Source organism: Tamandua tetradactyla, chromosome 2 (genome assembly GCF_023851605.1).
Source record: "Tamandua tetradactyla isolate mTamTet1 chromosome 2, mTamTet1.pri, whole genome shotgun sequence".
NCBI classification, from domain to species: Eukaryota; Metazoa; Chordata; class Mammalia; order Pilosa; family Myrmecophagidae; genus Tamandua; species Tamandua tetradactyla.
Window position 1 is genome coordinate 40,534,230 of NC_135328.1, and position 15,303 is coordinate 40,549,532.

At 42.2% G+C, this 15,303-nt stretch overlaps 1 protein-coding gene and 1 pseudogene across 4 annotated transcripts in view; one reads left to right on the forward strand and one right to left on the reverse strand.

Moving 5' to 3' along the window:
- LOC143667329 (isocitrate dehydrogenase [NAD] subunit beta, mitochondrial-like) overlaps positions 1-7,670 on the reverse strand; it is a 39,973-nt pseudogene extending 32,303 nt beyond the window's left edge.
- Positions 1-15,303, forward strand: part of ASTN2 (astrotactin 2) — a 903,825-nt gene that overhangs the window by 281,790 nt on the left and 606,732 nt on the right. The window contains exon 1 of one of the 4 annotated variants that reach the window (XM_077143589.1): positions 7,733-8,097. The exons of 2 other annotated variants lie outside the window; for them this stretch is intronic. In XM_077143589.1, coding sequence (XP_076999704.1) covers positions 8,013-8,097 — 85 coding nt within the window. In that variant the 5' untranslated portion in view covers positions 7,733-8,012. Of the gene's footprint in view, positions 1-7,732; positions 8,098-8,964; positions 9,239-15,303 lie in introns of those variants that run through there. One more of the 4 variants, XM_077143592.1, reaches the window with a different exon arrangement.

Below are 15,303 nucleotides of genomic sequence, written 5' to 3' on the forward strand. Positions count from 1 at the left end.
TAACTATTGAGATACCTCTAAAATAGTGTGTGTGATTTAACATAGGTAGAACCTCACATTGCTGTCTTCTCCATATACTGCTTCGCTCAGTGAAATAACATGGAGAGGTTTTTATCAATAAATATAGATTTATGTCACTATATTTAGATATAGTGATCTCATGAAAGTCTAATTTAGTCATCGTTTTCTTAATCAGCCCCCTATAAATGGACCTCTAGTATATTTCCATTTTTTCTTCTGAAATTGTGAACATTCATGTTTAATTATACCTTTACCATAAAGATATTCTTTTAACCATAAAGATGAATTTTTAAAGTTCGACATGAATCTCAAGAATGTTGCAGATGCTTCTTTCTTGTGGAATCAGACAAATCAATACAAACCAGGTCCCTGCCCCTTCCTTAGTATTTAACTGTGGGTGAGGACTCTCCCTCTTTCAGCCTCTGTTTCTGCATTGAAAGGATTAGGTATAGTCACCTATGTAAAGTGCCTGGCTTAGAGCAGGTGACCCTTGATAGGTAGTTACTGTGTCAAAGCGTCTCCAAGAGGTGGCTACTTATAAACAGCAGTGGTTTAGTCCCAGAGTGCAGGGCAATTGCAGGTTGTACGGTTTAGGGAATGTGGGAAGTTTTAGAAGCTTCTATCCTCTTCCCATTTCTATTCCCTGGGTGGTTGGGGGGTCAGATGGGTTTTTGCATTCCCAAACCACATATTTCTCTATCTGGTGCAGTTCTGGGCAATCTAAAAATGCAATCTCGCTGTCACCAGCTCGAGGAAGACATGGAGCCTGAATAATTTAACATGTCACCACCATTCATCATGATAGCAAGAACAGGAGATGGAGTGTACAGGAGTTGGCCCATCAGAGGCTGGCAGAACGAGTCTGTGGATGGGGCAGCCCAGACAGAGAGAGTGAATTTGCAAAGAAGCACTGTGAGTTAACTCTCAGAGGTCCAGGGAAAGCTGTGTGTCCTACTTCCTATTCCAAAACCTTCCCCATACTATGACTTTCAATTTGTTCACATGCCCTGATTTGCCCTAGAGCCAACCCGGGGTCGGATCCCTAGTTTACCACCAAAAATCTGTGGTCTTCTTGGGAAAGCCACTAAATATCCCTTTCTCAGTTTATATCTTAATATCTCAAGTCAGCAAAATTGAGAAAATAATTCTGATGTAAAGGGCTTAGCATAATGCCTGGAATATCTTAGGTGCTTCTCCACCAGAAAGTCAACTCCAGGAAGTCAGGAATGTTTGTTTTATTCACTGCTTTATCTTTGCTGCCTAGAACAATGTTTGATTCATAGTGGCATTTAATAATCATTGAATGAATGAATGAAAAAATAGATGCGTTCTACTGTTGTGATTATTCGAGGTGGTCACTGGAACCAGGATAGACTGAATAGATACCTCTAAACACTAGGCTAGGTAGGACTCAGGAAGCCTGAGCCCTGGGCTGCTGTACACGTGGCTCTGCAACCTCCAAACTCTGGGACCTGACTTTCTCTCTCCCTCTCTCTCTCTCTCAATTCTTCAAGTGTTCCATGCTGCAGTTTTACCACCAGCATTGTGCTATTGCAAACAGAACCGAGGGCCTTTTAATCAGGCTCTGTGATGTGTGACCTATATGATCTTGGATAAGCAGCTTTGAGTTTCTGAACTTCAGTTTGTCCATCAATAAAATGGGGATGATTCTTGCCTCTCAGACTGATTGGACCTGATGATGTGTACAAAGTGCCCAGCTCAGTGCTTGTCATTCCGTGCTGTGTGCCTTGCTCATCTTCTTGATGGCTCCATCCCAGAAGAACCAGGGACCCCAGGAGCAGGGATGGAGAGGATGCTTGTTTCAACAGATGGGTTCCAGCAGGCAGATAGAGAAAAGCTCTGTCCAGGCTTTGACCACTCTCACTAAATGGAAATTCATGAGCATCTCTGTGTAATTAATGGCTGTATTTTAGTGCACTAAATCATCAATTTCATATTAAAATGCTAACAGAGGGGGCCCTTTTCAAGCCATCTGAGTCATCTCTAAGTCAGTCCATAATCGTCCTGTAGCCCCTTCAGAGTATATGGACACTTAGTAGCTACATGTCTTGGGTACCTGCCACCTGTCCTGGGTGTCCCAGCAGGCAGAGAGGCTGCCACCTCCACATACTGGCACTTTGTTTTCTTCTCTTAAGTTCAGGCATGCATTGAGTAAATGAGGAATGTGCCCCTTGTCCCTACTTCTTTGGTCTCTGTGCTAAATATTTACATATAGTTTATCATTTTCCTGATAATGACCACACGAGCTGAGAATCACCCACTCCTCTTAAAGATGGGTTTAGAGAAGTTAGATTCCTTGACCCAGGCCACACAGCTAATAAGTGAGAAATAGAATTAGAACTCAAGTCTGGCTCTAATATCCTAATTTCTTTGTACTGAAGTGCATCACCTCTCATGCTCATGGATTAAACTAATATGGAAACCACCTAGACTCTTAAGCGCCTTTAGGACAGAGACCATGGCTATTGTCATTTAATGGAATCCCAATTCTCCCATTTTTCAACAAAGTCACATTACAAAACATTTAATGTCTTAGTGGAACCTGTGCCGTACTCATCTCTTTCTCCTGTGCCCATATCCTGGTCCTTAAGTGTGTTCAGTAATATTTGCTGCATTTTAGTAATTTGTTGTGTAAGTGCTTCCAGAACTGAGCTCTCTGAAATAGGGAGCATGTAAAATGTGGTTAGTCTGTATTGAGATGTGTTGTAAGCATAAAATGCACACTGAATTTCAAAGACATTGTGAGCAAAAAGAATGTAATATATCTCAGCAATAATATTTTTATGTTAATTACATGTTAAATGCAATATTTTTTAATATATTGGTTTAAATAAAATATATTCTGAAAATTAATTTTATCTATTTACTTTTTTTTGTCTTTTTATGGTGAGTACTGGGATGTTTAAAATTGCATGTGTGGCTTGCAAGCTATTTCTTTTGGACAGGTTAGTCTAGAGGCATCCTCTCTGAGCCTTACTTTCTGAGGCTGAGGTGAGGCTCAGAAGGAGTGTGGAAAAGCAGGTCTGACCTGACGAGGAAATCCTCGTGTTAGTTACAGGGCATGATCTTTGCGTGCTTGGAGATGTGGAATGATGGAGGAATACTAGCATCTGGCAAGGCCCAATTACAGTTCCTATGAATAGTGCATTTGCACAAGGCTCAGGAGAGAAGCAGCAAGAATTGGAAGTGTGTCTTGGCTTTGAAGCTCAATAAGCGTGCTACTCTTTAGTGGTCAGGTTTTAAGTTTTTGCTCCTGACCCCCTGCATACGTATGCATATTCCCAGATTATTTTAGTTATGGACTCCTTTAGCCAGGTAGACAGGCTTGGATTCCAGTACCATCTCCTCCGCCTAACTACCTCCCGTCACCTCTCTAAGATGCAGTTTATTCATCTATTAAACAAGGTGCGTGATGCCTTTGTTATAGTGATTGCTGTGGGTATCAAATAAGTTAGTCCTATTTCATTGTCCACTGGCATAGGGATGATAGGAATAGACCCTGCCGCCACTCTCTGGATTTGAGTTGTGGTTCTACAGAAGGGCTGTGTGACCCTGGCAAATTACTTCATTTCCCTTCGTTTCCTCGCTCATTGAAGTGGGAATGAAAGTAGCAACCTACTTCTAAGATTGTAAGAATCAAATGAGGCGATATATGTAAAGGGCCTAGAACCATACCTGGCAGGTGGGTGGTGCTGTGGAAGGATTGGCTTTTATTGTTATACTGGAGTTGTCTGATGACCTATCTGTCTCCCCCATGCGTCTGCCACAGCAGGGCAAGAATCCTATTTGCCACATTCATCATGGCAGGGGCATGAGGGTAGTTTGTTTGGGAAAGGAAGGAGGATAAGAAGGAAGGGGGAAGGAAGGCATAGAGGGAGGATTTTAATGGAATGGTTATAAGAACAGTATGTGTGGGGTACTTAAAGGAAATGTGGGAAGGGTCTGGGGTGGAGTCCTGGCAGGGGCAGGCCTTTCCTTCTTCCTCTGCTGCTCTGAACAGAGCAGGAAGAGTGACAGATGCTTGTACCTCAGGGATTACTTTATTGGATGCCTTTGTTTTCCCCTTGACCAAGAATTATGCCAAGATGAGCAAGTCTGTCCTCCCTGCCTCCCTAACCCCCCCTTCCTCCCTTCCTTCCCCTCTCTCCCTAGCTCCCCCTCTTCCTTTCTCCCTTCCTCCATCCACCTCCTCACCACAGCATATGGACCACACTGAATCACCCTCCTCCCTTACATCTCTCCTTCCATTATTTTTTTTTTTTTTTTGTAACAGTAAAATATTTTGATGACAATTTAAAAAGCTCTGTTGGCCTCTAGGGACATTTGTTTTCCTGCCTCTTCCAGGCTCTCTGTGGAGTCCCTGCCAACTCCATTTCAAATGAGAGCCTTGAAATGGAAAGTGCTTCTGCTGGGGATTGCAAGGGGTGTGCACTAAGGAGGGCCATGGCTGAGGAAACATTTGAGGGCAAAGATCAAATTTTCTTTCTCTTGCACTTTCCCTTCCATTAGAATATGCCATCTCAAGGGAGTGGGGAGATGAATACTGGTATTTCCATTTTGTGGAGCAATACACTGAGAGGTGCTGTCTCTTAGGGGTTCACATTTGAGCGTGAACCATCACACTCAAATTGGGCATCAATCACACCCGAATTCAAAGTCCAACTTCACTCCTTATTAGGAAATCCTTTTTTTTTCTTTAAACTTTTTAGTTTGAAGTCATTTCTTCAAATTTATAGGATGGTGACAAAACTAATTCAAACCCATACACAGAACTCTAACACACACATCCAGAGACCCAGATCCACCAACTTATAGCATTTTGCCACATTTGCTGTATCTGTCAGTCCATCCATCCGTCCAACCATCCACTTATCCATTTCTTTGTCTATGTCTGTCATCTATCCTTCTATCTATTTACTAACCATTTGAATGTAGGTTGTCTACATCATGCTCCTTGAACACTCAATACTTCCATGTACATTTCCTAAGAACAAGGATAGTTAATCATTTATACAGCCATCTTAAATGTCGTCATCAAGTTCAAGAAATTTAACATTGATATAAAGCTTATTGTCTATATTCCGATTTTTCATCTGTTCCAACAATTTCCTTTTGAGTTTTTGCTCCTCCCTTACTGTATACCTTCCAACATCACATACGACGTTCATTGACATTGTCTCTTCAGTTACTCGCTCTTTCTCCTTTCCTTCCTTCATCTCTCCCCTAACCCTCCCTTCTCTTCCTTTCCCTTCCCTCCCCCATTCCTTCCTCCCCTTCCTTTCCTTCCCCTCCCCTTCCCTCCTCTTCTCTTCTTCCTTCCTTCCTTCTTAATCGTGGGGACACACATGTTATATAAACTTTCCCATCTCCACTAATCTCAAACACGCCGTTCAGGGGTATTAATCACATTCACGGTGTTGTACATCATCACTACAAGTTTCCCGTCACCCCAAACGGAAGCCCCATACCCCTTTTACATTAAGTCTCCATTTCTTCAGCCACCTGCCCCTGGTAATCTATACTATCTGTCTCTATGAGTTTACATAGAGTTTACATATTTTCCAGTATTTTTTTCCCTGTGGTTATCATGGGGCTTAAAGTATTATCCCAAATATACAACAATCTCATTTAGTTTGATATCATACAACTTGGATAGCATACCCAAAACTGTGTTCCTATACCCCTCCTCCCCTACCTTTATATTGTTCTTGTCACCAATTACATATTTACACATTGTGAGTCCAGAACCTTTGATTTATTGTTACATTTTATGCGTCTGCCTTTTAGATTCTGTAGGAAGTAAAAAATAGAGTTACAACTCACCAATTCCACTGTTTATATTTATTTACCCATTCTATTACGTTTTCATGCGGCTTTTCTCTATTGTCTATTGTGCTTTCAACATTCAGAGCTCCCTCTAACATTTCTTATAGGGCTGGTGCTGTCAAATGCCCTTTGCTTTTGTTTTTCTGGGAAGGTCTTAATCTCTCATTTTTGAAAGACAATTTTGTCAGATAAAGATTTCTTGGTTGGCAGTTTTTTTTTTGCTTTTGGCACTTTAAATATATCTTCCCACTGCTTTCTTGCCCCATGGTTTCCAATGACAAAGCCACACTTAATCTTATTGAGGCTCCTTGTATGTGACACATTACTTTTCTCTTGTGCCTTTCAGAATTCTCTTTTACCATTGGCATTTGACGGTTTGATGTCTCTGTGTGGATCTGTTTAGGTTTATCCTGCTTCATGTTTGCTGAACAACTGGATGTGTGTATTCATGTCTTTTGTTAAATTTGGAAAGTTTTCAGATGTTTCTTGAAATATTTGCTCTTCCCCTTTTCTCTCTTTTTTCTCCTTGTGGGACTCTGACATGTTATATGAGAATACTTAACAGTGTCCCACAGTTTCCCTAGGCTCCGTTCACTTTTCTGTATTCTTTTCTTTTCTTTTTGCTCTTCATTCTGAATGATGTCAATTGTTTTGTCTTTAGGTTCACTGATTATTTCTTATGTCAGCTCCAATCTTCTGTTGAACCCCTCTAGGGAATTTTTTATTTCTATTTCTATCATCAGCTCTGTTTGATTCCTTTTCACTATTTCCATCTTTCTATTAATATTCTTTTAGTGCCTATCTATAATTTTCTTCATTTCTTTTAATTATTTGTCAATGTTTTCCTTTGTTCTTGGAGTATATTTAGGGCCATTTTTTGAAGTCTTTTTTTTTTTTTTTTTTTTTTTGGTATTCTTAGATCTGACTTTCTTTGCTGATGGTTTCTAATGCTTTCCCTTTATTGCCCGGAGCATCACTTCCTGTCTCTTTGTATGTTTTGCAATCTTTTCTTGAAACCTATGTATTTGATATTTTAATGTATTGACACTGGGATTTACACTCTGAGGCATCTGTTCCAGCTGGAATTAAGACAGAGATTTCCTTGAATGCCAGAAGCTAACAACAACAATAAAAACCAGTGCATACACATGTACGAGAGGGAAGGAAAGGAAATGAAAAAACCTTTCCCAGTGTTGCTGATTGACCTGTGTGAGTGCTCTCAACTGGGGTTTATATATACAGTATGTTTAGAGAAGAGCTCGAGACAAAAGTGTAGGGTCCTTCCTGGTCCTTCTACACATGCTTCTTACCTTGGGCAAGCATGCATGACCCTAGGAATTCTGCCATTTACGTGGATCCAAATGTCCCATCTTCCAATGGAAACTATTTCCGCCTGGTCTGAATACAGCCCTGTATGTCTGACAGCCAACAAATCTTTGCTCCAGACAGCTGCGTTTGAGTGCTGTTCCACAGCATTCTGTAGAAGAGCTCTGAGAGCTGCCTTGTACACTAGGGCAAATTCTGGGTGGCAAGCCCATGATAAGTGTCCTGGTGTAGCAGGCAGGCCTCCCTCTCTTTCTGGTTTAGTTGTGCTCTGTGTGGAAAATCTCCAAACCCCTCTCTGTGCAGGCAAGTGAGATAAGGCACATTCCTGGGATAGAAACCCCCTCCCCTAGCCTTCAGGGATTGGTGAAGATGCAGGTAGGCAAGATAAGACATTCCTGGGGTGGGGGCCCCTCAACGGTTCAGCTCTGGACCATTCTCCACTTAAATCAGCCAATTGTTTACCTTGTCATTAACATGTCGTACAGTCCATAAAAGCTAAGGTTGCCTTCTGTTCAAGGCTCAGACTTTCAGAGGCTACTTGGCTGAGCCCTATGGCCGGCCATAGAAAATAAAACCTGCTTCCTGAAACTACGGATCCTTAGTCTCAGCCTGTTCGAACTTGGCGAAACATTCCTGGAGGCCTGTGGCCTCTTTCCTGTTTTTCGCGCTACATTTCTGGGGGCTCGTCCGGGATATGAGGCAGGTGTACTTTCACCTCCCTCGCCCACGGCGGTGACGGCACCCTGACTGGAAACCCGTCAGAATCCAATGCCGGCAGTGGGGCATCTCCCTGTCTGTCGGATTCCTGACCTCCCCAGATGGGGCGCCTGTCACCGCCTGAGCGGCAATGGATCTGGGACAGTTTCTGGAACCAGGTTTCTGGGAGCACCTCCCGTCTGTCTGGTAAGCACCCGGGTGCATCAGTTTCAGCCCACTCATAGAAGGCTGGGGGGCCTAGGTGGAAGGGGGGCCTGATCAACTCCCAGACTACCCGAGTACTGGTCTCCAGTTGGAGGACCAGGGGACTAGGAAGTCTTCAGGTTCGGTTCTGGGAAGGGCGGTGCAGGGCGGGTGTTGGAATGTGTGTATGCAATTGTGTGAATGAAAGGAAGTCCTGGGCTGTGCACCAGGCCGTGAGTGAGTTCGGATTCTGCAAGTTTGTGGCAATCCTCATATGGCTCAGGGTGAGCAACCCTGAAAGCGGGGGCTGGCTGGGGGTTTAGGTGCCCAATGTCCCCACGGGGGAGCAGCCAGACTGAAGGAAGTGACGGTTTATTCAAAACCCTTTGCTGTTTGTCTGTAAGCCCTCCCACTAGTCATTGGTGCCACAGATGTGAGAGGGGAAGTCAGTAAGACCCCGTTGAAATGCATGATTTCTAATTTTATAAAAAGCTTTTGCTGATGACTGGGGAATCAAGTTGACCCCTGACTGATTTAGGAAACTGTATGAATTAAAGTGGACCACTTTTAGGAAGAATAAAAAGAAGAAATTTTCTAGTATTACAGCTTATCATTACTCTGTCTTATAAATTAAATCTTACACATTTCAGAGTAAAAGGAAAACCTCTATGTAAGGGTTTTAAAATTGATCTCGTTTTAAAATTGAATCTATTCTCTACAATTAATGTTGCCATTATGTAACCTTGGTAAAACAAACAAAACAGTTAAAATGTGCACTCTAGCTGGGAGGACTGGCTATCCTCTCAGAAGAAGGTGTACTTAAATAAAAATATCTAGGTCCCAGGAAACTCCTCTTGGTCCCTAGCCAGTTTCCAGAGGACCAAACTGGGCCTAGTCACACAAGCTAATTGGAATTTGGCCACTGTTATGTGAAGAGATCATAAAAAGAGAAAAGAAAAAAAAAATCTCATGAGAGAGGGACAGCACCTCATCAAAATCTTATGCTCTGCTATGTATCTTAACTAAGGAAGCTCTGAATGCTGTCCCCAAATTGCTATGGATTTTCACTAATGAAAGTTATAATGCTGCTTCTGAAATTCTCCAGCACTTCTCTTCAGGTGGTAATGCCATCTTATCTGGTGATGTAAGTATGCTCTATTTTTGAAGACTTTTAGTTGCTATCTTCTAATTATTTTCTTTACTTAACTTTCCTGATAAAATCTGTTTTTATATCACTGAAGTCAGTGTTGTCTGCGAATCTGAACCTATGAATTAAATGGCCTCAAATATCACGTTGTCTTTTATGCACAAAATTGGCACTGGGAGCAGGATTCACATTTCAGCATGGCTTCATAGTAGTAGAGGTCAATGAGACAAGCTTTAAAAATTTGTACAAACTGTGGAGTATGTTCTTCTAAATATTGTGATGCTTTATTAGGACCATTCTTGGTAAATTGAAAGTTGCTGGTTTCTTGTCCTTTTATATGGAGAATTGTATTAAATTTAAATATTTTGTCTCCCTGGGTTATGCTTTCTGGTGCTTTAAAACATTTGGGAATTTTTAGGTCAGTAGGCCCTCTTCAAAGTTTACTTAAAATGAATTAACAGTAAGCCATGGGCTTTTAACATAGATTAGGAAATAATGTCATTTTTTTAGGAAAAAATATCCTCTAAGCTCAAAGTAAAGAACCAAGAAATCCCAGGATGGGATAATTTACCTTACTCCTCACTTGCAGAGGAATGAGCAAAATGCATAAGACCCTGTAAAAATTGGGAAAATAAAGTTAAACAGGAAAAGCCTATTGGGTTGTTCTGTGTCTAGAAAGCATACCATTAGAAAAAGGGAAAAAATAACTGGAATGTATGAAAAAAAAGATATAGTATGTTAATGTAATATAGAAATGAGTATGAGCAGGAAAATCGAGCAATCTCTGAAAAAAGAAAAATGAATTATGAAAAGGAATTAGCAGAATTACAAGAAAAACTGTCCATACTGCAGAATCAAAATTTTGTTTTGAAGAAATTGTTTTAATTATCAATCAATAGCTGAGAGGGCCACAGTCTATAAACCCAATATAAATATAAGAAAGATAAGGTAAAATAAACAAAGGAAAAGTAGATATGTTATTAGCCACTGCTACTGTGGTTAGATCCCTGATAAGTGGGATAATAATGTATGGAATAAAGCAGATAATGGAAAAAAATGCAAATATTTTAAATAACAAAAGTTTGTCAGAAAAAGAAAAAAAAACATTATCTGGATGGTTAAAATTGCTGATGCGGGGGCTGGAGGAGTGGTGCTGGACTATGCAGACTGCATGAAATTTATAAAAATTGGCACCAACCTCTTCATATAGACTGCTTTTTTAAAAGTTTAATCAGCAAACTGGAAAAAGTTCTGTATTTCTGGCATTGGTTGCACAAAAGCATAATAAGCAATGCCCTGCTGACACTATGTAGCTACAAAATAATCGGCTCTGGTACACTTCATAAAATGGCAAAGCTGGAAAACATGGGAGACCTGGAATACAGGGAAAGGAAGAGCCAAAATAAACAAACACAATTTTCTTTTCTTTTTCTTTTTTTTTTTTTTTACATGGGCAGGCACCGGGAATTGAACCCAGGTCCTCTGGCATGGCAGGCAAGCATTCTTGCATTTCTTGCATTCTTGCCTGATGAGCCGCCGTGGCCCGCCCCAAACACAATTTTTGTATGTTGGAATTTCGGTTGTGCATTAACCTGGAGTGTTTTGGGTATTGAACATTATTCTAACAAATTTGATTTTGATAATAACTGTGTGTGATGAAATGTTTGCTTGAGGTGATGACTTGAGTTTGAAGGATATAAAGGATATATTTTTTGCTGAGAGGAAAAAGAGAATAGTTTTGTCTTAACATGAGATGAATGGTTGTTGCAAAATGAAAAATGTGGAACAAAGCTTGAATGAATATAGTAAGTTATCAAAGGTTTATAGAGGGGAAATTATGGTCAAAGTTAAGAAAAGTTTTAAATGAATTAAAAGGACAGGTATTAAAAACAGTACCCAAACTCTTTGGCATCTACCTTCCCTTACCTGAGGTTAAAACCAGAAACATGGTATGGGTAAAAAGCTGAAGAGGGAAAAACAAAAAAAGAGGCTCCCTCCAGTCTTAATAGAAAGGTCCTTACCGTGTTGCTTTAGTAACCCCAACAGCTGTCAAAGCCGCGAAGACCATCCTATAAATTCACCACTCTGAAGTAAAAAGGGCCACTGCAGACCACCCCTGGGAGTGCACCCCCCGATCCCTGAACACCTGAGACGCACCATCCTCCGGGAACCACTGCGCCCTTCTCCATCGCAGCCGAGATGAGCTGACCAGCCCGTGACTGAAGCCAGAGTGACCATCATTGCCCGGCTTTAGCTCACCAGAAACAGCTAGTCCACGCATGGCCGGAACCTGAGGAGACCTCCGAGCCCTGCCTCAGTCACCCCAGAGGCTGGCTGATCTACACAAGGCTGAAAATTAGAAAATCAACACATGGATATCCTGGCCTGCTGGGTCTATGGACTAACTGTCTTTTCTTGCTCTTTGCATTTGTCTTTCGATTAGCAGTTTCAGCCTTCCTGGAAATTGGTCTCCTGGAGTTCTTCCTGAAAACCAACTTTACTCTAATTTGATGGAATCCCTCTTACCCGGATAACTTCCCCCTTCCTAGTTGCTGTGCCCAGAGTGTGTGTCTCCATTCCTTCCCTGAGGCTGATTGTACATTCGTGTTGTAGCACTCCCCATAGTCAGCACCATGCACCTCACTCCTCTCTTTCTGCCTGGCATGGTCATAAGCCCTTCCAAGGGAAAGAATGCGTGCTAAGCATGTCTCAAGACCACCTATGTTGGAAGAAGGTAAAAACTATAACCAAAATTTGTGCCAGGGCTGTTCTCAACCTTGAATTATTCTGTATGCACCCTAAAGAAAGATGCCCCACGGGCCGCGGTGGCTCAGCGGGCAAAGTGCTTGCCTGCTATGCCGGAGGACCTCGGTTCGATTCCCGGCCCCAGCCCATGTAACAAAAACGGAGAAACAGAATACAATAAAACAAGAAAATGTTTAAAAATGTTTCCCTTTCTTCCTTCCTTCCTTCCTTCTATCCTTCCTTCCTTCTCTCTGTCTTTCCTTTAAAAAAAAAAAAAAAAAAAAAAAAAAAAAAAAAAAGAAAGATGCCCCAGTATACTATAATCCCACCTCACCAGGTTCAATAATGCTGTTTTCATTACAGTAAGATGACAAAACTGAGAAGGCCTCCTGGGAGCTGGTGCTAACTTTATCTCTTGCCCAAAGTTATGAGCTAAGCCCTCACTGAAGAAAAAAAAAACATGGGCTTCCAAAAAACAGTAACCAAAGCTAATGCCCCACCAGCAGGTGAAAAAACCCCAAAGCAGGTACTGGGCATAGAGGCCAGGGGACATAGGCTGTCAAAGAGACAGATCAGACCCTCTCATGGGTTGTTACTGCTCCCTCACTTGCACACCTCATATCACTCTGCTTGGCCCCGGAAGATGGCTGGTTAGCCAAAGATGGGTAAGATTCCTCAGGGGAGGAACAACCTAAGACAGGCACAGTCACAAAGGGGCCATCAGGAGAAAACTTGAGGCCAACAGAGGGAGGACACAGACCTTTACCCCCCAAACTTCACAGGGGCCTAAACCCTGCATGGCTGCATTGTTTTCCATGCCCAGCTCAGATCGGGACATACCAACACCTGCAGCAAAAAAATAAATAAATAAATGAAATGAAATATAAATGGTGCTATAACCCCTCCCTGAAAGTCGGGGTAAGCATCAAAGGGGGAAAATGTAGCAGGCAGTCCTCCCCCTCTTTCTGGTTTAGCTGTGCTCTCTGTGGAAAATCCCCCAGACCCCCTCTCCTTGCAGGCAAGAGAGATAAGGCACATTCCTGGGATAGAAACCCCTTCCCCTAGCCTTTAGGGACTGGTGAAGATGCAGGTAGGCAAGATAAGACATTCCTGGGGTGGGGCCCCTCAACGGTTCAGCTCTGGGCCATTCTCCACGTAAATCAGCCAATTGTTTACCTTGTCTTTAACATCTCATACAGTCTATAAAAGCTAAGGTTGCCTTTTGTTCGGGCCTCAGACTTTCAGAGGCTACTCGGCTGAGCCCTATGGCCATAGAAAATAAAACCTGCTCCCCGAAACTACAGATCCTTAGTCTCAGCCTGTTCTAACTTGGCGAAACGTTCCTAGAGGCCTGTGGCCTCGTTCCTGGTTTTTGCGCTACACTGGCTCAGTCATTCAGGCTGATGGGCACAGACAGGTTGTACTCCTGTATGTCCCTCCAGAATGAGGACCAGGGTCCTGCAGTGGGAGCAGGGGCCAGCTCCGTGCTGAGCTCGGTAGATAGGTGGGAAAGGACAGCAAGGAATCTGTGAGATCCTACCATTTTTAAGTTGTCTTTTGTTATTCAGCACCCACCCTGTTAACGCAATCCTTTAACTGGCTTCTGGAGCTGTAAGAAAGATGTCGCTGCCGTTTCTCACTGGTTGCTCAAAGCCTCTGTGTGGGAATGAAGTCCTGGAGGGTGTCACTCCTCCATCTTGATCAGGGCAAGGCCTGTATTTTTTTTCTTTTCTAAATCTCGTTCGTTTTATCTGCAAAATGAGAATGATGGTCCCTCCCTTGTGGGTGTACTCTGAGTTTGGAATGCGATCATGTATGCAAAGCTCATATCACAGGGCTTGGCACTTTGAAACTTGTGGGACAGTCTGCTTCCCCAGTCTTCCCTTTTGAGTGGTTTCCAGAAGAGCACTTTATAGATGAGAGAGTCCAAATTTGGAGCTGGAAAGCCTTGCCCTCAACCTTAACTCTCCTACACTTCAGCTCTCTGACCTCAGGCAGGTCACTTTGCCTAACCAGTCTTTATTTCATTTCCTTGTTTGTTAATTACCCCACCTTACAGATACATCATGATATGGAGTGTATGTAATAACCTGTACAAATCTGCTAGGTGCACAGTAGATTTCTCAGCAATGTTGTTGGAATGAACAAATGGGTAATAACCATATTGCCAAAACAGTGGTTACAAATGGAATTTCTGTATACTGAACGCTATTTAAAATACCCTACGGGAGGAAATTACATAGTAAATCCTTCGGTGAATTGAATTAACTTTTCCAGCTAATGTGTGTTTTCTTTTCCTCAGGCAGAATTTTTGAATCGGTAATATGTTCACATGGTGCTTGATTCAAAAGATAACAAAGGGTTTATGGGGAAAAGTAGCCTCCCTTCCATCACAGTCCTCCAGCCACTTAATTCTTCATCCAGCAGGCAACCACTTTTATCAAATTTGTGAGTCTCCTGCCAGAGAGAGTCTATTAATGTAGGTGTCTGAGGCTCCAGCAACTGAAACATTTTCAAAACCAAAGACCCTGTCCTCCCCTGCCCACCTACTTGCTTCTCAACCTGTTTGCCCGCCAACATGAGCTCTAGCTTCTCTGTTTCCTCTCTAAATTGTTAATGTTTACCAATCTTTAACCCTGATTTTCTACATTCTGTTCTATTTTTTAACAATTGAAATTAAAATTACCTATGTTTTCTTCAGAATGGATTGCTATTAGTATTTTGGCATATTTGCTTTTAGCCTTTTTTCATCATCTTTTTTTTTCTTTAATCAACTGACAGCATGTGAATGTACTGCCCATTCCACCTCCTCCCTGCCCGTTATCTAGATCTCGGCTTCACCCCCTTGCACCTGGGTGATCACTGAGCCTCCTAATGGCTTGTCCCGCTTGAAATCCATTCTGAAATCTTGGTGCCAGTAGAGTGTCCTTCTTGATACACACACATTACAGAATGGTCAGTTTCATTCTCTTGTTCTGGAATCTTCCATGATACACAAAGTAAAGCCCTCTGTCCTTAAACTGGCTTTCTCCGCCTACCACTTTGGCTCCAACATATCTTTCTCAGTCAGTGCTTGCCTCTTTGTTATCTCATATCGCCCCCAGGCTCCATCCCCTGGGCTTTTCCTCTCTTTGCAATGCCTTTTTTTTAAATCACTGGAGCCACACCCATTACCTTTCAAGCCCTGCCTTAAATCTTCCCTCCTCCATATAAAGACTTCCCAGATCCTTCATATTGAGATGGATTGCTGTCCCCCCATATTCTCAATGCCACATTGTGCCATCAGTACGTGCATGAATTAGGTTTAAGATTCCTTA